This window comes from Gymnoscopelus microlampas (genome assembly GCF_963454915.1).
Source record: "Gymnoscopelus microlampas genome assembly, chromosome: 5".
Lineage (NCBI taxonomy): Eukaryota > Metazoa > Chordata > Actinopteri > Myctophiformes > Myctophidae > Gymnoscopelus > Gymnoscopelus microlampas.
The window spans coordinates 46389470-46412906 of record NC_139942.1 but is presented as its reverse complement, the minus strand read 5'-3'; the positions used below and the strand labels follow the sequence as shown (position 1 = coordinate 46412906).

The following is a 23437-nucleotide window of genomic DNA, read 5'->3' as shown; positions in this document are numbered from 1 at the left end:
CCACCTTGCTGCATTCCTAGCATGGATATCTGCCTTGGAGGGACACACACCCAACCGCCATCCAAAACCATCACCACCACCAGAATATTTTGACGGCATGGCTCTGCATGCAAGAAACTAAAACAAATGTTAAAAGCCAGAACACAATACAATTATCTTAACACAGTCATGCTTTCAATAAACCAAAAATCTATTTTTTTTAAAACCATTGCGAGGCGAGAGAAGATTAGTCATTTCAGCCATCTAATTATAAGGGGGTCTGTGTGTGCGTGTTTGTGTGTGTGCGTTCGTGCGTGTCTCTGTCTGTCTGTGACATGTAAAGCTAGGCAACAGTGTGTGTTGTGTGATGTCAGACCAGAGCTCTGGTCAGTCAGCCTATATAAGGCGTTGTAGATGCGTATTATGAACACTATGACATCATTTCCTGGAGAAAGAAAGACTATGCCTCCTCATCGGTTTTTCTCCCTCTCTCCTTTCCTCCTCGTCTTCCTCCTGTGGTGTCCTCTGTTGACATGTTATGAGGCTCCAGAGGATTTTGAAGATGTGTTTGGCAGGAGAGCCTGTCCCGCCTTCCTCATCTTCTCCAACGCTGCCTACGTGACTGGATCCACCGTGGAACTGCCCTGTTACTGTAAACCAAGGGAGGTCCTCGAGGTGGTGTGGTTTTATAAGAAACACAAGGACAGCTGGGAGGAGACGAGGGCCCTGACAGACCTCCGTGGTACCAAGGTGATGGACTCCAGTGAGCTCCTCCACAGCAGGGAGCTGAGGAGCAGGTTCTCCATCCGTCTCTTCAGCCTGTTGATCTTCAACGCGGGGCCACAGGACTCCGGCCTATACGTATGTGGCTCCGCCCATAAGGACTACTTCTTTGGCTATGACCTGGACATCCAGGAAGTGAGAGCACTGAGATTTACTTCGAGCGTTGAGCGTTCGAGCGTAGCAGGACGTGCGAGACGGAGCGAGAAAAGCAGGCGCAGCTCTGCTGATCCCTTGTACCGGGCGTTCACCAGCTATCAGCCCTGGTCCGTGTGTGATCGTTGTGGTGTAAAAGGAGAACAGGTGCGTGTGGGGCTCTGCTATGTGTATTCCGAGTACCTGCATGTGCGTTACAGACGAGGCAATCAGACAGCTGCTTCCTGTGGTTCCGGAGCGGTGCCCAGTGCTTTTGGCCTATCAGAGCACAGTACAGGTGGGGCCAAGATGCAGATCAGGCAGTGTCATGCGCGCTGCAAGGATCAGGCTCCCTCCTCTCCAAAGATTCTCAACCTGCAAAGGTTTCTCGGATACGGTTCACCCTCCCACAAAGAAAAACAAACAAAAGCGTTGCCAATCTTCTACCTCAACCACCCGGCCAGGCAGCCACTGGTCCTGGGCTGTCCAGGGTCGCGACCCGACATGGCCGTAGCATGGGACCGTGAATCTGAACCCATTTACCGCTCCGAACACTTAGTGGGGAGGGTCATTATAGACACAGGCCATCTTCTGGTCTTCACACCAGCCACCACTGAAGACTCGGGCACCTACTACTGCTGGCTGCAGGGTCGTCAGGCTGCAGAGATCCATTTGTTGGTCTATGACCATTTGGGGAAGGGTCTGGGCGTGACATCACACCCCGACTTCCAATCAAGTCTCTGGATGGTGCTGATATCATACGTTACCATGACGATGGCGTTCAGTGTGCTGGTGTTGGGGAGGGTCGGATTCGGACACCTACCTCAGGAGCATCAGACATTTTTGACTAAAGTAGGCAGACAACAGGTGTCAAGAGTCAAGTCTGTCCAGAAATTCCTGTTATGCTGCAATAGGCCTAATCAGTTGGCAGCCCGTAAGCCACATGCCGACCAAAAGCAACTTGCGAGTGCAGATTTGTTTTCATCCGATCACAAAGCAAAAGCAATGTGAAAAACATTTCACCAAACACGTCCTAAAAACATCTGTTACACTGCCACTTTAACCCATTGCATTTTAACGACATTATAACTGTAAACTTTACACAATCAGATATTCTGTTTCATCTTTATGTATTTATGGCTTCCTGTTTTATCTCACTTGTGCTGTGAAGGTTTTAGACCGAATCGTTGTGACATCACCACAACCACAAATGTACAGTATTTCCGGGTAGATAACGTCAACAGTGTTGCATTGTAGTATGATTTTTCTTTAACCTTATTTCTGGAAGAACAGGACACTTGTGATATTGTTATATTGACTGTTAGAAATATTGTATTTTGTTATAAATATCCACAGGTTGACAAACTAGACATAGCTAATGTTCTGGACACTTGATTTTATATAGTGAAAATGTCCATATAGTGAAAATGTCCTGGAAACACCCGTTTACAAACATTCAATTGTGATCTGGTCTGTACTGTTTGCATTTGAACTACCTTGGTACCGTGAAAATTATACTCAAATGAAGCGATTCAGAATACAGTTTCCCATAATGTCTGAGTTTATGATTTTTATTCAGCATTAACAGCAGGTTACAGTAGTTATATTTGCGGATACAATAAGATTCATGCCTTTTTTTCTTTTTCATATGTACAGGGACAGACAGTACAGTACAATTCACTCCCAACATAACGTTTAACACTCAACTGGTTCAGAGTACAGGGCTGGTTCAGTTTGACACAACATTCAATTTTCCCCGTACCCTCCCTCCTTCCCTCCCTCATGGGTCTTTAGTCCCCGTTCGTTTCACCACATGAAAATAAGTAGATGAGAGTTTCCCATAATGTCTTATGGTAACACATGGTATGCAACATGAATACGTTATCTGCAATCGACATTATAAGTGGATTCATGTAAACAACAGTTTCACTACATCCATGAATTAACAAGCATATCAAGCATGCATTGTCAACTCGCATCATTACGAGTTTTAGGACAGTGACCGTTCATAAATAAGCCATTGATTGTAATATCTAACATATTAGTTCTGTAGTAACGGGTACCGCGCTGGGTACACTAACAACGGGTACAGCAAGTACTCTGACAGGAGCAACGGGCATTGCATAACCCGGCACCGGTCTAGTCTCTATCAATTCCAGAAATCTCTGTCTGTGTTTATCTGTCTGCCTGTCTCTGGTTATGCCCACATATTGAGATGGCATTAGCAGTGACGTCATAGATGACTGACATAGACTGGCCTCCGAGTACTAACAGGTACTGCGTAGAAGGCATCGCCTTCATTTGTCAGTGGCTGTCTTTGAAGCTATCGCTGTGGAGAAATGGCTGCTATTAAGGCTTTGGTCAGCTTGTCTTTTGGAGGCGCTGTTGGCTTCATGTTCCTCATGCTTGCATGTGTGTACTACAACTATTGGCCCCTGTTCCTTCTCATCTTCTACGCCCTGTCTCCAATCCCTTACTGCATCTCACAGAGAGTGGTCGATGACATGGACGCACCCAGTAATGCCTGTAAAGAGCTGTCCATATTCTTCACCACAGGGATCGTGGTCTCGGCCTTTGGCCTGCCCACCATTCTTGCTAGAGCCAAAGTAATTCCCTGGGCGTCGTTTGCACTTCTGTTAACGAGTAACATAGTCGTCTTCCTGACCATACTGGGGTTCTTTTTCATCTTCGGATTCGATGATGACTTTAGTTAGCACTTTAGTTAGCACTTCAGTTAACACTTCAGTTAGCGCTTTTATCCAGTGATTCTCAACCTTTTGAATGTCAAGGACCCCCGGTTTGATATGCATTAGGCCACAGACCCCCATTTGATAGCATTTTTCTTCTCTGGGACCCCAATCTATACTGTAAAAGCCTCAGTGTTAATTTAACTCAGAGTGTACAAATGGAACCAAATGGACCCGATGCAACGCTTTGTGAGCTAGATCGGAAATGTTTTCTACTTCTGCGCAACACTATCCCCCAAAGAAACCAATAAAGATGAAATATGAAGATACAGGGTCTTTGGGCTCTTGTTTTCAATAGGTAAAACAAGGGAATTTTCCTTTTGTTTCTTTTTTCTTTTCCATTCCTTGGAATAGCATGGCTGATGTGATCAGTATGGTGTATACTTCTTTCAACTGACCTATTGTCATCTATCTGATTATGATTGGCAATACACACACATGTGCGGTCTTTTTAATCTTTGCGAGCTATGCCAATAAAGCTTATTATTATTTGTTTGCCTTGGTTCTTTTTTAAGTCCACCTCAAGTATTTGATACAGTGTTTGTACAAAGAAGATTAAAGTAAATGTGCAGTAAGTGGTTTTGTTAAAATGGGTGTTAAATAGCTCTATACTCTTGTAGCGATCATTGATATAGTGTTTGTTTATTAACAGGGGTTTTCCCCGTCTCTCCAGCTCTTTACTAAACAGAAAATGCATTTTCAGTTTGGGATACCAATTTGATCCGATCAGTAGAATACAGGATACAGGATAAACAAGTGAAAATGGAAGTGATTTAACAAAGAAATGAGTAGCGTAGACAACATTTAAACTGTAACACTACACCTGAACAGGCTGGTTAGGAATGCTGGCTCCGTCTTTGGGGCTACATAATAGAGAGGAAGCTGGATGCTATCATAGACAACCACTTACACCCCCTACACATGGAGATTGTGGCAGCAACTGAGCAGGAGGGGAAATGACTGATTCATCTCCGGCAAAAGGAATTACAATAGACTTGGTCTGAAGTTTGTGCCGGTAACCGTGAAGATTTACAACACGCGTGCCAGGGAGGCACACAATGGCTGCTCTGCTCGGTCAAAAGACTAATTAGCTTATAATAATTAGCTAATTAGATTGAATACTGTAACATTTTCCGACATGGTTACTGTGTGTAGCCCTATTCGTATTATTCTTTTGTCCTGCATAGTTGTAGTTTTTTATAGGATGTATACTGTTGTGTGCTATCATACTGTTCATTATTGAGGGTGTTTTTTTGTTGTTGTTGTATTATGTTTTTTTTACCCTTCTGTATCTTGCAGTACTTCTCTTACCCTGTAACTGTATCTGCTGTGTTGCCCCCCATCCCATGGTTGCCTCTGGTGACTGGATTACTACCATAACATTGAAGCTGATAAATGGGTACTCTCTCTGGATGAGATTGGCAACCTGATTTTATTAAGGAGCTGGAGAGACCTCTGTTATCGAACAAACACACTATGGCAAATTTGGCAATGCTTATTACCAGAATATAGAGCTTTAACAAACTGATTCATCTTAACCAAAAAACATCACTTACACTACCTTTAAGTCTCATTTCAACTATATTTTGAAATAAGACTATAGGCCTAGGGGATAACAGAGCTACTGTCATGGAGCCTTTGTTGCGCTGAAGGACAAAAGCGTTACACTGAAGTACGGATTTCGTACATAAACATATTAAACATGCAGTTCCCTGGCACGCCTACTGTATTTAAAGTATTTCTTTCTATGAAATATCATTAGAAAAATCATATTTTTGTGTTACACTGAATCACGGTCAATTTTGTTCAAAAGTTTACTAGAGTCAGAAACGGTGAAATCATCATGTAGAGATTTACTCAACTCATAGACTTCAGAAGGTCTCAGAAGATGTTTTTATGTACAGTATATACAGTATATATACTGTATTATAGATACTATAGACAGTTACTCAGACTGACAGACAGATAGATAGCATAATGTGTATTTATGTAAATGGATTTCATGTAAATAATCTTTATCAGTAAGATAAGATATGGGCATAATAAAGATGACATCATGGTTCAAGTAACTCGAGAGTAACAATGCTGGCCCCGACGGTTGCCGTAACCGTGTGGGCACCTAGGCTGGTAATCCAGCCTGACAGCTTGTCGAGGGTTCGACTCCCGATCCCGATGACCTTTTCTGCGTGTCACCCCCCCATCTCTTTCCCCATTTCCTGTCAGCCTACTGTCCTGTCAAATAAAGGCATAAAATCCCATTTAAAAAAGAAATACCAACCAACCCTATTCTATGGGTATTAGCTGCCACCTGCTATAAATCTGAGGGCAGTGATAAACTGATTCCAAAGTGCATTTCTGTAAAATAATGTCCTCATTGTCCAGAATAGAAAGGAAAAGTACCTTCATTATCCTCTTTCTAGTAGGCCATGGTAAGCAGGATCTATTGCTTCAGAAGCCAAGCTTCAATCGCAACTTCCTTGTTAAAATGTGTTTTAAAAGTAAGTTTCTCATCCAAACAAATCCCTAGGTATCTTATAAATGAAGACTCCTGTAGTTACACACAGTACGGGACAGGGGACATGATGGAGTCAAGACTGATCGTTGGTGTTGTGGTGATTTTAGCTTTAGTGATTGAGGGTAAGTGTCACAATATTTCAAATGCTATGTCTAGCATCTAGTCACTAGTGTTTTCGTTTTCTGTAAGGATAGGGAATTAACAATGCATATAATGTAAATGATGTACAGTAGTTAGGAATTCTTAGGTTTGTACAGAATTGGTTATGAATCTGTCTGCTGATAGTTCTCATAGAAAAATTCAAACATATAACATTCATGTAATGTTGATAGGCCTTGCCTCACACTCATCATGCCAAGTGGCCACCAGCTCAGCTGGACAGGAAATGATAACTCAAAATGGTCTGTACAAATGCACATTCTCTACTGTGCAAAATATGGCTGTGCAAATTAATAAATGATGCTATGCAAACATGATTCAATAAATAGGGTTAAAGTACAGGTGCAAAGTAGGTGCAGCCTCCAAATACTGTTTAGATGAAGACGGAAGCTTTGCAAGGACATGGGTCACACCTCCAACTGACAGAGACAGCTCCCTTATAAATGAAGGCTCCTGTAGTTACACACAGTACGGGACAGGAGACATGATGGAGTCAAGACTTATCCTGGGTGTTGTGGTGATTTTAGCTTTAGTGATTGAGGGTAAGTGTCACAATATTTCAAATGCTATGTCTAGCATCTAGTCACTAGTGTTTTTGTTTTCTGTAAGGATAGGGAATTAACAATGCATATAATGTAAATGATGTACAGTAGTTAGGAATTCTTAGGTTTGTACAGAATTGGTTATGAATCTGTCTGCTGATAGTTCTCACAGAAAGATTCAAACATAAAACATTCAGACATTCATTAATTCTGCCTTTCATCGCTGCTTTCCTTTGGTTAAACCCAGGAAGAAAGCTGGTGAATGTCTTTGGAAACCCCGGATCCTCCAAAAATCCTCAATTCTAAAAATAAAATGGTATAAAAAAATCCTCACAAATCCCACTCCACTTAATTCTGCGATTTATAAAAAATACAAAAATAAATGTATTCATCTACTGAGGATATCAAAGAAAATTTATTTTTCTAATAAATTCAGAGAATCATCAGACATCAGGTCTATACTTGGACGGTTGTCAATGAACTTCTTAACAAAAAAAAGTCTACTGCACCCCTCCTACCTCAGTTTAAGGATGGTGAAAAGATGTATAATGAGCCTATTATAGCAAATTAATTCAACATTTATTTTGCAAATGTGGGTACATTTCTGTCAAAGGAATACACTCATACTTATTGCCAACTCCTCATCTCCACTCAGTAACTTTAAACATAGATTGAGGGCCAGCCTGATGAATCAAGCCTCTCCACTTGCTTCTACTAATGTAGCCCTACTTCTGCGCGCGCGCACACACACACACACACACACACACACACACACACACACACACACACACACACACACACACACACACACACACACACACACACACACACACACACACACACACACACACACACACACACACACACACACACACACACACACACACTTCATTCGCAACTTCCTTGTTAAAATGTGTTTTAAAAGTAAGTTTCTCATCCAACCAAATCCCTAGGTATGTATAATGAGGAATTTGTTCAATAGTATAAAAGTATAACTACATAACTGAGAATATTTTTCATCAAGAAGTCATCCTCTGGTAAAAAAAAAATAAAAAAAGGAAAAAAAAGCATTGATCTTGTCAGCATTTAAAACCAATTTAAGATCTAACAATGATTTCTGAAATATATCGCAGCAAGTTGTAGTTTATGAACGGACACCTGTACAGCGTCTGAAAAGCAACATATATAGTGGATGTCACTTACAGGTTAACGGCGTGTTTACAATATTGTTTATATAAATAGTAAACAGTATAGGGTGCAGAATAGAGAATTGAGGAATACCTTTAGAGATGTGAAGGAACTCCAGCAGCTACAACTTTGACACATTGATATCTTTTGGTTTGATATCATTTCAAACCATATACAAGCAGCAGTGTCAAAGCCAATGTGACGCAATCTTGGCAAAAGCTGTGTATGGTCATTGGTCAACAGTGTCAAATCGTTGCTGTCGGTTGGAAACTCTTACTGCTTTTATGTCCAAAATGTTCACATGTCGCAATGTGACACTTTGCGAACTTATAGATCAGCTATTTTCATTCCTTTCGTCGCACTTTTGTACGACTAAGTAAGGCATTAATCTGCAAAAACAGAAAACAGATAGAAACTATCTATCTAACTAAACTATAATAGAAACATGGAGATGAGAGGTTTCTGCTCCGACAACAAAATGCTTTTTTCGATGAAAAGTGCAGCACAATATTGGGTTGAGTACTTTATCGACCACACCTTTTTTTTGTGTAATATTTGACAATTAGTGATAAGGAGATGCATATAAATGGGGTTTCTAAATGATTGCACTTTCTGTTACACTGTGAGATTACAATGGTAATAAAATAACCTATTTTAGTCTATAGCCTGTGCAACTGTGCCATTATAATAAAAGGTGCACAACGATATCCTTATCTCTTCAAGTGAATAAGACAGTTAAGTATAGGTAAAAAGAAAGGTAAGAGAAAAAGGGAGTGTTATGGGTGTTGTACAAAGGACTGACACTCCAGGTCATTCAAGAGTCTTCATAAGTTATTTTTCCCTGATCACCACTCCAATCCTACACCACTCCAATCCTACTCCCAAATCTCTACCAGCAATATCTGATAGTAATAGTGATGACACAGATAAAAAGGGCACACAATGGTGGAGGGGAAAACATTTTTGAATAGTTCTGTCACAATCTGTGTCAATAAATCATGCTAGTCACAGGGCGTGCATGCAGGTCAAGTACTATGCATGCATTTTTGTTGTTAACAATTTCACAGAGATTTTTCTGTCCCACCATGCTAACAGTAATTGCCATTTCTCAGGTGGCAAATCGCAGCTGGAAGGTGAGTTCTAATTTAATTCACTCACTCACTCACTTGGTTCTGTAATAATCCTAACAGTGTACAAGTAACAATCACACATGGTTGGTGTCCACTACAGAGCAGGTGTCCATGGGAATTAAACACAACATTGAAACTCTTAATAATATCACATTGAAGCTGTTAGCTAGAAGTGATCAACAAATTATAACATTTGGCATGTAGTCCTGCATAATTTTCACATATTTTACACAATCTGTTCATCTAATTCCATTTCCTTGTAGTGTGCGGTGTGGCTCCACTCAACAAAAACAACGAGAGGATTGTCGGAGGTGCTGACGCAAAAGCAGGAGCATGGCCCTGGCAGGCTTATATCGAAGTCGAGCAAAGTGTTTCTGGGGAACCGATGTATAGTCGATGTGGAGGATCCCTCATTAGCAACATGTGGATCCTGTCTGCTGCTCACTGCTTTCCAGTGTGAGATTTGACATTGAATTATATTGTTATATTGCCCTGCTTTTAGCTGTGTTATTCCTTAAAAATACTATTCCTGTGTCAATGTAAAGTAAACAAGAAAGTAGAAGGCATAAAATGCAACACAGATCTAGGCCAGTGGTTCTCAACCTTTTCAGGCCACGACCCCCCAAAAAAACATATTTGAACTGGGGACCCCCCAACCCTGACAAGCACTTGGAATGTAGGAGTTGAGGCATTGAATTGTGTTTGACACGGTTCCACAGAATCCTACAGCACTCTCTCTATCTCTCTCTCTCTCTCTCTCTCTCCACTTAGTGACAGCAGCAGAAGTGTCACAGTGTTCCTTGGAGCAGACAGCCTGCAGAACCTCAGTCCTAATGTGATAGAAAGACCTGTGTCCAAGATCATCAACCACCCTGACTATAACAACAAAACTTATGAACATGACATAGCTTTGTTACAACTCTCCTCCATGGTTGAATTTACCGAATACATCACACCTGTCTGTCTGGCAGCACACGGAAGCATCTTCACCGATGGCACTATCACTTGGGTTACCGGTTGGGGTAATATACACACTGATGGTGAGATATCTTCAGCATGTTCAGTGCTTTGCTGAACATGTGCAGTACTTTGATGCTTTGCATTGCTAGACAATTTGTGCCAGAGTTTCTCAATCAGTGGGCTGAATGTTGTTGAGATTGTTAAGAATGTTGCATGGTTTTCTTATAAGGGGGCAAGTGCACACTACCTCCTGTTTTTATGCGAGAGCTTCTGGGAACTGAGATTAACTACACACTAAATACACATTTCTGTGATCTGGGCTGACGTTTCCTCATACTACTGTCCAAGGAAATGTCATCTGTATCCAGAATGGTCATGCAGCACAATTCAGTTGGACCACAAAGTAGCCAGTAACACATCTACCTTTCACTTTATAAAGAAAACCCTCTCTTCTCTTCTCTTCAAGTTCCTCTACCCGATCCGGCAGTACTGCAGGAGGTGGATTTGCCTGTTGTGTCCAACACTAAATGTAACATCAGCTATCATATTTATACACAGCAAGAAATCACTGACAACATGATTTGTGCTGCTCATTCGCAAGGAGGAAAGGACAGCTGTCAGGTACAGTATGTGTGTCTGCTAAGACCAGTGCCCTTCACACAGAAGGTTTCCATGTATTGACTGACCAGTAAACAACTACTGTATGTACTGTAGAGTTGACCAGTATTCATTTGAGAGTGGATTATTCACTCATCAGACATCATATTAATCAGTAGTTCTGGCATGCATGCAATCCTGAAGGACAGATTTACAGTATGTAATTCAATGTTCTGTGTGATCTGCAAAGTGTGATTGTTAATTCCTTGTTATGTTTGTATCACCAGTCAATCACTGAAATGTGTCAGGTTTGTTGATTTGTGAATGCTTTGTCAGGAGGTAAGCATTGTAATGTCATTGACATTATGGCTACACGCATGTAGGATGTCACCATAATCTCAGGAATGAATGAGACCTCAGATATCTGTGATTTCAAGACTGCGTGAAGTGATGTCTGTGTGGCCCCAGGGTCCTTGAGGGGGTTCCAGGGGATCCCCAAAGGGAGAAACAGTTAACCCCTTTAGCCCTATTTTTCTCTTCGGCCATTCAAAAATAGCTGATCTACAAGCTCTCAACACGTCACAATGCTCTGTGTTGTGAGTTTGTAGAAAAATTTGAACATTTTTGGATTTGAAATAATTTTACATACTTAACACAAATATTGTCTTATGGGGGTCTTGTCAGATGGGGGTCCTTAAGTATTTTGTGATGATTTATCAGTGATAATTTTGCCTTAGTGACTTGCATTATGATGAAGTCTTTACATAATGTAAAACAAGAGGAAGGAATAGACTGGTATGTGTATTTCTGTCCTGAAATTCTTCCATTCCTGAGAAATCTTATCAAAAGCCTCTGTTAGGCGTACTCCTTTAACACAACGGGGCACACCAGTAGCTGACTGGAACCATAGTGCATTCATCACATAATTGCAAGGTCCCTGGTTGCATTCCTTCAAGAGACCTGTGTGTCGCATATCATTCGCCCACTCTATCCTCAGTTCTCTACACTCTAAATACATACTCTCCAAACTCTCAGACATAAATTATGAATGGAAAATAAATATAAAATGTATATTGAATATTAAAATAAATGGAACATTTATTTTTAACTGAACCATATTTGAATATTTAGTGATAGCAAACATCCATCTTGTGTTTCTTGCCTAGGGAGATTCAGGAGGCCCAATGGTGGTCCAACAGGATACTCGCTGGATCCAGGCTGGAATTGTAAGCAATGGCCTTGGTTGTTGTGCCAATGACAAGTTCCCTGGGCTTTATACCAGAGTGTCCAAGTACCAGGCTTGGATCAACAATCACACCAGCAACCGGACGGGATTTATTCCCTATCCCTCTATAAACTCCAGCAATGTGCCCAGCGGAAGATCCAAGCTGTTTTACCTGTCCATTTCTCTCCTCGTATCCATTGTTTCTCTGTAACTGTTCTAATAAGAAGGGAGGGACTGTTTTCACCTGTTCATCCTGAGTCTGGATTTCTTTTTTATGTCTCTAAATCTAATCGATGACACAAATATAGTGGGAAATGATGCATGGGTCAAAGATTTCTTGAATAGCTAGTAATACCTGGCATGATGACAGAAATCTCTGATCCTTCACATTTTGAATTTGTATTATTGATTGCACTGAACAGAACTGTATGTTTCAGAACATGTATAAGGAATTAGCAATAATCAAACGAAACGTAATGTCAATATCAATTTAACCAAAGTTACATTTATATAAATCATGTTTGCATTTGAGTTGGAACAAAAAACATCTGATGCATCGTCTCTGGCGTTGTTCAATATTCAATGCAAATAAATTGTAAATATTACATGCCTATTCCTCACAGCCTACACCATGTATCTGGAAGTAGTTTGAATTTGTGCCACATAAATGTAATTCTATTTTCACCATGTTGTCACGGTGCGTGTCAGGAGAGGACCCAAATGAACCACACATGCAGGCCGATCAAGACCAGTAAAGATTTATTAAACAGACAACAAAACCTGCTACGCAGTGAAACTGGCAAACATAGCAGGGAATACAAAGGCAGGAACACACAGTAACATCATCTACAAACTGGCAAGGCAACGCTAAACACAGAGGGCATAAATAAACTACACAGGTGAGTGTGTGTCTGCAGCTCGCAAACAGCTGGACCCATCAGTGACAAATTTCTATGCACCCTGACAATTAAGGGTGCAGCATACTTCAACTGATGCCAAACTTTGTTCGGCTAGGGTAGTTCAAGAAGAATAAAATGATAAAGAAAACAGAATGCCCGTAACACATTAACAAAAGTCTCAATGTGCACAGCCCAACAATAGAAAGAGAACAAGAAAACAGCCAGCACTCAATAATAGTTTTATATATTTTTTATTTTGGTAAAAGGGATGTCACAGAACCCAAAAAGGACCAAAAGTAAGAAAAAGTGACATTTCATTATAATTAAATCAAACTATTAAACTATCAAACTAGAATCTTTTTAAACAAAAATATAAAAAACTCCATGCAAATCAACAGTTGTGTGGAGGTGCAGATGGGTGAATGGAAAATAAGAACCAGCTGAATGTTACGTCAAACAAATAAACAATAGCACATGTCAGTCTCTCCAGGCCAGCCAATCCAGGTGAATCTCCTCCCACTAACAACCTCCACTCTGCTGCCACTTCCTGAAAGGGGAGGAGAGAGCACAACCAGTAGGAAGTCACATGTTGGAGCGTCACAACCAGCGAAACGTTCAGTCAATAATGTGGTGATTATGGGGCTCTGATGATGTTATATAGATGTATTGATAACTTCTTTGTTTGTGTATGTTGTTTGTGTTTGTTCGTTTTGTATTGTATTGTAATTCATGAGAATATAACTAAAGATTTGTAAAAAAATAATAATAATAATAATAATAATGTGGTGATTATAAGGTCCTACTATTATGGGTGATGATGTGGTACACTGCAGATGATGTGTTTGTTCTTAAAGAACAAAGAGACCCCAGGCCAACCTGTGGCCCCATGCAGGTCCAGAGCCACAGAGGGACAGAAACACAGCAGGACCAGGCTCCTGCTGGTCTCCAGCCCGACCAGCAGCACGCACACACCATACATAGGCATACATTTTAAATTAGAATGAGTCTGATTCTAACATCCCTAGACATTTTCTTGATATTCTGACAGATAATGTCCCATTCCTTCACACTTATTGAAATTTTAAATCATGTTCCCAAACAGGTTTTAGTGTTGAAGTCCCTTCATGGTTTTGATTAGAAACCATAATAGCAATAGAGGCATCAAATTGTATACAATATTTCCTGGGAATATTTAATGGGAGTGTGTGCAGAAGATAATTTTGCCTTCAGGATGCTATTTTATTAAACACATTTCCTTTTCCCCATAGAGACCAAGACAGACGAGACCACCTCCCCACATCAACAGATCTTCATAAAAAGAGAGTCCACTCACTCTAATGACAATCTATTTGTTGAGCAAAAGTAATTTCTAAATACCTCAAACCTTCTGGTGGCCAATGAAATGCCCCCTCTGGGCAGTATGCCATACTGAGAAGTTCTCATAGATGGGCTCTTCTGGCACTGTGAACTGACAAATATAAAAGAGGAGAAGTAGAACATGTCATTGGTGATGTACATTTGCACATAGACAGAATTTTCTAACTGTCAAGCTGTGGGAAACCATCCAGGGAACATTTAGGGATTGTGTTTTGCTCAAGGACATTTAGACGTGATGCCAGGATCAGCCCAGGAACCATCCTACAGTATTCCCAGGTGACTCCTCTGCTTGCTGAGCCACTCCCACGGCTATCAAATGTGCATTTAGAAGTAGGAAACCATGGGCAGAACAAACAAACAGGCCAAGCAAATGAACACATTGTGTAGTGTGTATACAATTTGTGCATTTGAGAGAGTTTTACTAGTATAGTTTTAGTTACATCACTAGCTGTAGTAGCAATAGTAACATGCAGAATGATTGCTAAGCTGACTTTTAAGGTAAGATTTTTAACAAATTATCATAACCACTCTTTCGAAATTAAATCTGTTTTTACGGATGCATACATACTCTCCAAGATTATATATGATTTATAATTTATTTTACTTATTTTGTCAAGACACCCAAATCAAAAGGATTGGCTCGCTCATGACCTTTTTTTCATCATATGAAGAATCCCTAACTTCCACTCAGTTCCACTTTCAACTATTTATTCCATATATCGAAAATGTTATGTAAGCTGATTAAGCTCACAATGTTGTTGTGACACGTGAGCTTACAGATTGGCTATTTTTACAAGGGAACAAGATATAAAGACAACAAGAAAGATGACGAAGACATGAACAATGATGAAATATGACGTTTCACTGACCTGTCCTCTGAGTTTTCTGCAGAGAAACAAAACACACATAATACATGATTTCATTCTGACACCATACACTACTGTACTTTCAGTGACTTCATGTGTACTTTTATAGCAAGGAAGATTTTCAAAGGTTATAGCCACTATAAAACAGAGGAAATGTCAAAAGATGTGGAATCATAATGTTTATTTGGTGTTTGCACTGAAATCGGCTTTTGATTCTGGTGGTTGTATCTTTTTTTGAAGTCAAATTGTATTTATTCGTTATCAATAGAGCAGATCAGGAATGTGTTGCCAAAAGAAAAGTATGTGTGTAAAGTCCTATTTGTTCATATTCATTGAACAACACAGACGCATCTCTTAGTGATGAGGTAAATATTCATTGATTTAGTATAGGGCTCTCCATTGTACAAGTAGGAGCTGGCTATGAAGCTACAATTACAGGAAAGAGGAAGCACCATTTAGCACAATCAATTAAATAAATGTGAAACAATACTCACCTATACAGCCAGACTGAACAAATGATGCCACTTAAAACCCCAGCAATTGCAGCGGAAAGTATTAATGGCAAAAACCATGACGGCTGTGCATGATTGTCTTCTGTAATGAAGACATTATTAAGTGTGCATGATATGCATTTCATTTTGGACTAATAGAATGAAACCTTGGACATTTGCTTTTTTACCCCTACAAACTGAAACAATATGTTTAAGTTTAACATTTTGGACATAGTAATAGTTAGTCCTTTTACTATTACTTGCCTTTGGTGTTCTCAGTGACGGTTAAATTCCATGTAGTTGTCCTCTGACCTCTCCTGACAATTACATCACAGTTGTAGATCCCCGTGTCATCTCGGACGATATTAGAAATGTTCAGCTCTGAAAAATCTGTCTGAAAATGTATTCTGTCTGAATTAAAATTCTTCACAGTCTTATTTCTTTTGTGAGAAAGTAATAGTGATTCATTTCGTTTCCAGGTGATTTGTACAGCATCATCGGACCAGTTGCACTTGAAAGTAACCAAGTCTCCTATGGATGCAATTATATCTCTGTGCTCAGTCACAGAAACACACCCTATAATGAAAATGAAAATAGTGGGGAAAAAAATAAACATCTGTATGAAGAAAATGCATTCAATGTATATAATATTATTTGTAGGGCTGGGACTTTAACTGATTAATTTAGATTAATTAATTACAGAAAATTAACGCGATTAAAAAAATGAATCGCATTTTAATCGCGCTTAGTTTATGCACAACAGAATCTTTCTCACTGGACGAGTTTCAGGCGTACCGATCATACCAGTGCACCAACCAACAGCCAACACACCCCAGTGCACGCAATGGGACAAGAAGCCGATCACACTGCTTTGCTTGGCCCAGTGGATGGGAAATTTAGATTTAAAAAGCGTGGATAAAAACACGGTTGTGTGCAGAACTATTTTCTGTTGCTTAAACTTATGTATTCACTCATTGATTCACTCATATACCAAAATCTGTTTTAACTGAAAAGAAATTGCTTCTCAGGTCAAATATTGATATGCGATTAAACATGCGATTAATTTTGATTAATTAATTACAAAGCCTCTAATTAATTAGATTATTTTTTTTAATCGAGTCCCAGCCCTAATTATTTGTAAACTCACCACGCAGTAAGATGACCATGAACAGCAGATGACAAGCTGCCTTAATAAGCCTGCGAGACATGACTGCAAAAACAGGAATATACTGTAGTAGTTGGCTGTATTTCACAGTCAGTGTGTCTTAAAATGGTAGGAAATATGACGAACAGTTAAAGGAAGGAAGCGTGGCTGAAGTCTGGTAATTTTTATTTATAAAGCACTTCCGAATGAATGAGTCAAAGTTGTGGTTTTGAGCTTGCAGTGCATTAGAAAAGAAGTAGCTATGGAGTAATTGATCTTCTACACTCTACAGGAACATATTAGATATGCAATACAATATTCAATATAAGTCTCCTGAGGAGGCGCTTCTGAAGCATGTCCTGGACAGGAGTCTCTGGACGTAAAAACAGATGATGATTCAATATATGCACCAAAACAGGAGAAAATAATGACCTCACATACAAAATGTAGCATCAAACACAGTATGTTCAACTTCGTCAAAGCAGATAGTGTTGGATATGTAGCAAACTTATTTTTTTCAAATAATTACCGCGTGTGCACAGCAATTTCCCTAGTCTTGAACCTAAATTCCCAGTAATAACCCTCCCTGACCCAAACCGGCTTTATACGACACATAGTAAGGACCAAACCATCTGAGTGATCAAAACAGGCTCTGCAGCTGTACTCAAAAGATCCAACTGTAAGTCCTCATTAAGTACATTTTCATTTTTTTCTGCCACAAATATCACAAGACACAGACTAACAGAAAGAACAAAAGAGAGAGAAAAGGGAAGAAAAAATCCTTTTCCTCTTATTTCAGATTTAAAATTAGTAAATGTTGAATGTACTGCAAATTGTTACTTTTGGGGCAGAAACCTTGTATCTCCATAATTCAACATTTAATATTTATCAATTTTTTGGGTAAATGAATGCCCTACTTCCTCATACGTCAGGGTCACCAAAAGTAGCAAAAATAGTCCATCTACAATCTCACAATTAGGGATGTTCGATATTATCGGCCTCCCGATATTATCGGCCGATATTAGCATAAAAATCGATATCGGAAAATATCGGTATCGGTTTTTGAAAACCCCCCCCCCCCCCTTTTTTTTTTTTTTTTTTAAATAATTTACAGTAGTTCTTACTGTATGGTGTGTGTGATATGAAATTTGAGCTTACCCTAATCACAATAATCCCCGCATATATCGGTATCGGTTGATATCGGTATCGGTAATTAAGAGTTTGACAATATCGGTATATCGGTTATCGGTAAAAAAGCCAATATCGGACAACCCTACTCACAATGTGTTGCAATGCAACGCACTGTGAGATTGTGAATAACCAATGAAACCACGGTTTCCACCCGACGGTGATGATATACTATAAGTCTATCAACCACATGATCAAAATGCTGGCTGCAGACAGTATAGCAGTGATCAGGCCCCTCAGAGATGTAGCAACCACTATATCCGCACTCTCAATACCAAGAACTTTGTGACACAGGAAACTTGCTCTGCTGGTACAGTACATTCACACCTCACCTTATTTTCGCACATGCACATCTTCATTCACACCCAGTCACACCGAAAGTAAATGAACCTTTGAAAAACTATAATTCAACATTCATCATGAACAGAAGACAAACAATGTGTCATTTAATCGCAATGCTTTGATAATATAAGAAATGCAATCATAAAATATACATTTAGTAAAATAAAGGCAATATAGAATAGAATAGGGACAATCTTTTTTTTGTTCATAAAGCCTGTTGAAAAAATGAAAGCTTTTTTGGATGCAAAATAAAATCATGCGCCCAGTGCTCTCAGGGCTTTAAAAGCAGTCCTTTTCTTCTTACTCTCATTCTTTAGATTTTTTGTCTTTGGTTTGCAATGCATATTATCCAACACCATAACCGCATCCACTCAACTAAACTACTGATTGTACTGGGACCCTCCATAAAACTTTTCATTCAATTTGTCTTCATGTCTTTAGTTATATTTCTAATAAATGATGTTTGTATGAATTATCTGCGAATCCCTCTTACTTTGCCCCAACTCTGAGCCAGGTTCTGGACCACTTGAAACGTATTTTATAAACAATATTTAAGAAGTAATACATTTTCAAAAATCATTCCGTTATAAACTTTTTGTTTGTACAGTATGCCGTCAGTGCCTTTACAAGTATCCTCTATGTCAGGGGTTTTCAACTGATTGTGAACTAGGGACCACCACCCTGACAAAGAATCAACCTGGGGACCACTGTTGTGTTGGGAGTGGATATGGGTTAAGATTGCTATGCATCCCATGTCTATACATCCCACTGTTTCTCAACCAATGGTCCACGGACTACTAGTGGTCCATGGTATAATTAGGTGGTCCATGGGGAAATGTTTTAAAATGTAAATGCATAAATACATTTTAACTTTGTTAAATGTATTAAAATATGTTAAAAACAAAAATCCTACATTTGATGGACTTCACTTAAGAAATATTATTTAAAGTAATAGGCATGGTGTGGGAGAAAAAAAACTTTAAATGAAATAATGACGTTAAGGGCTTGATTTCATTCGTTTCACTTTAGTGCAACAAATTACTATATCAAGCTCAGGCATTATATACAGTAACTTAAATGGTTAAAGTAGTCCAGAGCTAAAAAGAAAAAAACACTGATCTGTGATCTATTCCTATCCCACTCTTATTTTATCGTACCTTCCATTAAACTCATGTTAACTGATGTACTGAATTGTATCTTATGTATGAGACATGTGATTATATGGGAACATTTCCTAATAATGATGACTCAATCAGGCAATCCAGTACACTTCCCCTTCTTGAGATTCTAACTTATTTTTCTGTAGAATTTCCTGCCATCCGACTTCCCAGGCAACAACATTGACACATCATCATAAGTCACTCGGCCATTTAGTGCACTGGTCCATGAAAGAAAATAAATTAAAAATATAGCTGCAAGCAGCGATAATACGGGGCCAGTGAGAGAGAGAGAGACAGACATGTAAACACAGAGAGAGAGAGAGAGAGAGAGAGAGAGAGAGAGAGAGAGAGAGAGAGAGAGAGAGAGAGAGAGAGAGAGAGAGAGAGAGAGAGAGAGAGAGAGAGAGAGAGAGAGAGAGAGAGAGAGAGAGAGAGAGAGAGAGAGAGAGAGAGAGAGAGAGAGAGAGAGAGAGAGAGAGAGAGAGAGAGAGAGAGAGAGAGAGAGAGAAACTGGAGAGAGAGACGTGGAAACTGGAGAGAGAGAGATGGAAACTGGAGAGAGAGGGAGGGAAAGAGACAGACAGACAGACAGACAGACAGACAGAGAGAGAGAGAGAGAGATGGAAACGGAATAGATTGAAAAGAGACATGGAAACGGAATAGATTGATGAGAGAGAGATGGAAGATTGAAAAGAGACATGGAAACGGAATAGATTGATGAGAGAGAGATGGAAACAGAATGGATTGATTGGACATCTCAACCTATTGCCATTGACAGGAATCGAATTCTCAACCTTCGGACTAATAGGCTTCAACATTACCTATAGTGCTATAGCTTTGTCCAGGCTGATGTTGTCTGTTGAAGATCATAAACTCTTGCCTTCTGTCATGAACCAAGCCAACACTAAGATCACTCGTTCACAAACCATTTACCAATAGAGAAATTGTATGTCTCCTCGCAACCGAAAACAGTGAAAGCAGCTGATCTACAAGCTCAGAAACACGTTGCTATCTGAAAAGTTTTGAGATTGTAGATCGGCTATTTTCAGAATGAAGTATGTCATACATTGAAAAAGCGTACTCTCAAATAAGCATTTCAGGTTATCTTTACCATTTGCACATGTATTCATTGATACAGTCATGTTGTTTGCAATTCAACTTAAATGAAGTTTGCATCAAGTGAGGCTTGAGCTGGCGACCTTGAGATTGTGAGGCACTCATACGCCATTGGACCAACAGACAAGGAACTGTGAAAAAGGAGACCACACAGATGATACAGTTTCACGCAAATAGCTGAAAAATCCTGGGTTTAAGTGTTTTTCAAACTGCTCAAAATTGCGGACAATCTAAGGGCGGAGCTTACTGGTCAAAGCGATAGATGTGTTCCTCATGAGTCAAGGCACAAGTGTAAGCATGTTTCACGACTTTCGGCCAAACGAGGCATGACTTTTGCCTGTTTAAAGTTTGCATTTTCAAAAAATTGCTATAGCGCCCCCCTTTGGCCAATTGGAGTGAGATTGGTTTCAGTGATATTTGGAATGACTCTCTACATTACTGCAACGTTTCAAAGAAATGTGAGTCTTGCATGTATGTGTTAGGGGCAGATGAATAATTTTCATAAAACTGCAATAGTTAAAATCTATTTCCTCCTGGGATTTTTGAGTAATCTGCACGAAACATTTTACACATGAACTTAGGACCTTTGCCGACAAAACAAAAGCGGCAGATTTTCCATAAGTGAAAAAATGCAGAAGTTATGAGCCAATGGCTGTTTTTCATATAATTCAAAATGGTGGGCGATCTAAAGGTCAAAGGTCAAAAGTCAGACAACGAAAGTTGTCGGGCATGAAGAGACGCATGTGTGTATCAAAGTTTCATGGTTGTAGGTCAAACAGGGCATGAGTTGTACCTGTTCAAAGTTGGCACTTTCAATTGAGTGCTATAGCGCCACCCTTTGACGAATGAGTGTGAGAATTATTTCTTGATAGTTTTTCATGTGCATCTACCATATGGCCGAGTTTCGTAAAAAGCGTATGCACGGTTAAGCCAGAATTGCCAAAAACAAGTATTTTTCAAACTGCTCAAAATTGCGGACAATCTAAGGACGGAGCTTACTGGTCAAAGCGATACATGTGTTCCTCATGAGTCAAGGCACAAGTGTAAGCAAGTTTCACGACTTTCGGCCAAACGAGGCATGACTTATGCCTGTTTAAAGTTTGCATTTTCAAAGAATTGCTATAGCGCCCCCCTTTGGCCAATTGGAGTAAGATTGGTTTCAGTGATATTTGGAATGACCCTGTACATTTCTGCAAAGTTTCAAAGAAATGTGAGTCTGCATGTATGTTTTAGGTGCAGATGAATAATTTTCATAAAACTGTAATAGTTAAAATCTATCTCCTCCTGGGATTTTTGAGCAATCTGCACGAAACGTTTAACACTTCAACTTTGGACCTCTGCCTACAAAAAATTCCAACGGATTTTCCATAAGTGAAAAAATGCAGAAGTTAGGAGCCAATGACTGTTTTTCATATAATTCAAAATGGTGGGAGATCCAAAGGTCAGAGGTCAAAAGTCAAAAGTCAAAAGGGTGAAAGTTGTTCAGCATGAGGAGACGCATATGTGTATCCAAGTTTCATGGCTGTAGGTCAAACAGGGCATGAGTTGTACCTGTTCAAAGTTGCCATTTTCAATTGAGTGCTATAGCGCCACCTTTGGACGAAAGATTGTGAGAATTATTTCTTGATAGTTTTTCATGACCATCTACCATATGGCCTTGTTTCGTAAAAAGCGACTGCACGGTTCAGCCAGAACTGCGAAAAGTGGCAGAAGAAGAAGAAGAAGAAGAAGAAGAAGAAGAAGAAGAAGAAGAAGAAGAAGAAGAAGAAGAAGAAGAAGAAGAAGAAGAAGAAGAAGAAGAAGAAGAAGAAGAAGAAGAAGAAGAAGAAGAAGAAGAAGAAGAAGAAGAAGAAGAAGAAGAAGAAGAAGAAGAAGAAGAGACAGAATACTGCCAATAACAAAACAGGTCCAGAGCTGAGCTCTGGCCCCGTAAAAAACGTTCACTTTCCTGCATTACTAAATGCATAGTCAGGGACGACATGCAATACCTTCACGGACCACCAGGGGTCCATGGACCCCTGCCCTATGGATTAATAATGCACAATTAGGTGTATACATTCTGCTTGTAGATCTGCAAGGGTTCATGTGGTCACCTCTCCTATATTGTGTACATCTTTATAACAGTCAAATTCATCATTTCACAAAACTACACTCTTGAGCCTATTTGAGTTGGAGAACTCCATTGTTTGGTGACTACTTGTCTTGCCTTACAAGCTCCTCCTCAGCCCTAATGACCCTAAATCTGACCCTAACCATAACCCTATATCTCTAACCTGCACCCCTTACCATTTACTCTATGCCTCTTTATCAATATCCATACAGTGTATAACTTGCTGTTTTCTTTGGGAATTCACTTGTTGGAGTAAATCAGTCTGACATCTGATATAAATCAATAAATGGACACAAGATGACAAATTAACTGAGTGACAGTAAGTGGGTGGTTTGGTTTTTGAAAATAGTTTCCAACCCACTGAAAGGAAACAAATCAAGTAGGCACAGTAAATGCATGACCCCAACCTTTACTTACAGCTAGTGGTCACACATGAAAACAAGTTACTGACAGGTCATGTATGCCATTTGCCCCACTAAACTGTAGGTCAACATGGCTTCCACGGTGACTGTCAAAGCCTCCTGGCACAACTGTCACCAGGGGCGCCGATCGCGTGGGGGCGCCGGGTCCACAGCCCCCACGCTCAACTGATGAAACCCTCAGATCGGGGCCCAATCTAATTTCCATGACTATGGCAAAGCAGCTCTCTGAAGGTGCCCGCATGGCCGCGAGAGAGACGCATTCAACGAGCCGGCCGTTAACACCTATAGAACAATAGGCAGGAATGTAACAACCGCACCCAGCCATCAGCCCTTGTAAATCTGCTCTAGTCTGTAGTCACAATGTG

At 39.9% G+C, this 23437-nt stretch overlaps 2 protein-coding genes and 1 long non-coding RNA gene across 3 annotated transcripts; 2 read left to right on the top strand and 1 right to left on the bottom strand.

Moving 5' to 3' along the window:
• Nucleotides 1-441: 441 nt before the first annotated feature.
• On the top strand, nucleotides 442-1905 carry LOC311045968 (Ig-like V-type domain-containing protein FAM187A; the record flags this gene model as incomplete). The annotated part of the gene is made up of 1 exon (XM_084058039.1): nucleotides 442-1905. The coding sequence occupies one exon, from the start codon at nucleotides 442-444 to the stop codon at nucleotides 1903-1905; it is 1464 nt and encodes a 487-aa protein (XP_083914165.1).
• A 1328-nt stretch (nucleotides 1906-3233) lies between these two features.
• On the top strand, nucleotides 3234-3608 carry LOC311045645 (leptin receptor overlapping transcript-like 1; the record flags this gene model as incomplete). Its single annotated transcript, XM_084057601.1, has 1 exon — nucleotides 3234-3608. One exon carries the CDS (start codon nucleotides 3234-3236, stop codon nucleotides 3606-3608), a length of 375 nt encoding a protein of 124 aa, XP_083913727.1.
• Nucleotides 3609-12789: 9181 nt separating this feature from the next.
• LOC311045455 lies at nucleotides 12790-16801 on the bottom strand. Its single transcript, XR_014600768.1, has 6 exons — nucleotides 16738-16801; nucleotides 15855-16166; nucleotides 15594-15693; nucleotides 15103-15118; nucleotides 14234-14324; nucleotides 12790-13403 (listed from the first exon to the last, which is right to left on the bottom strand). It is a non-coding gene; the product is annotated as an uncharacterized lncRNA (long non-coding RNA).
• Nucleotides 16802-23437: the final 6636 nt, after the last annotated feature.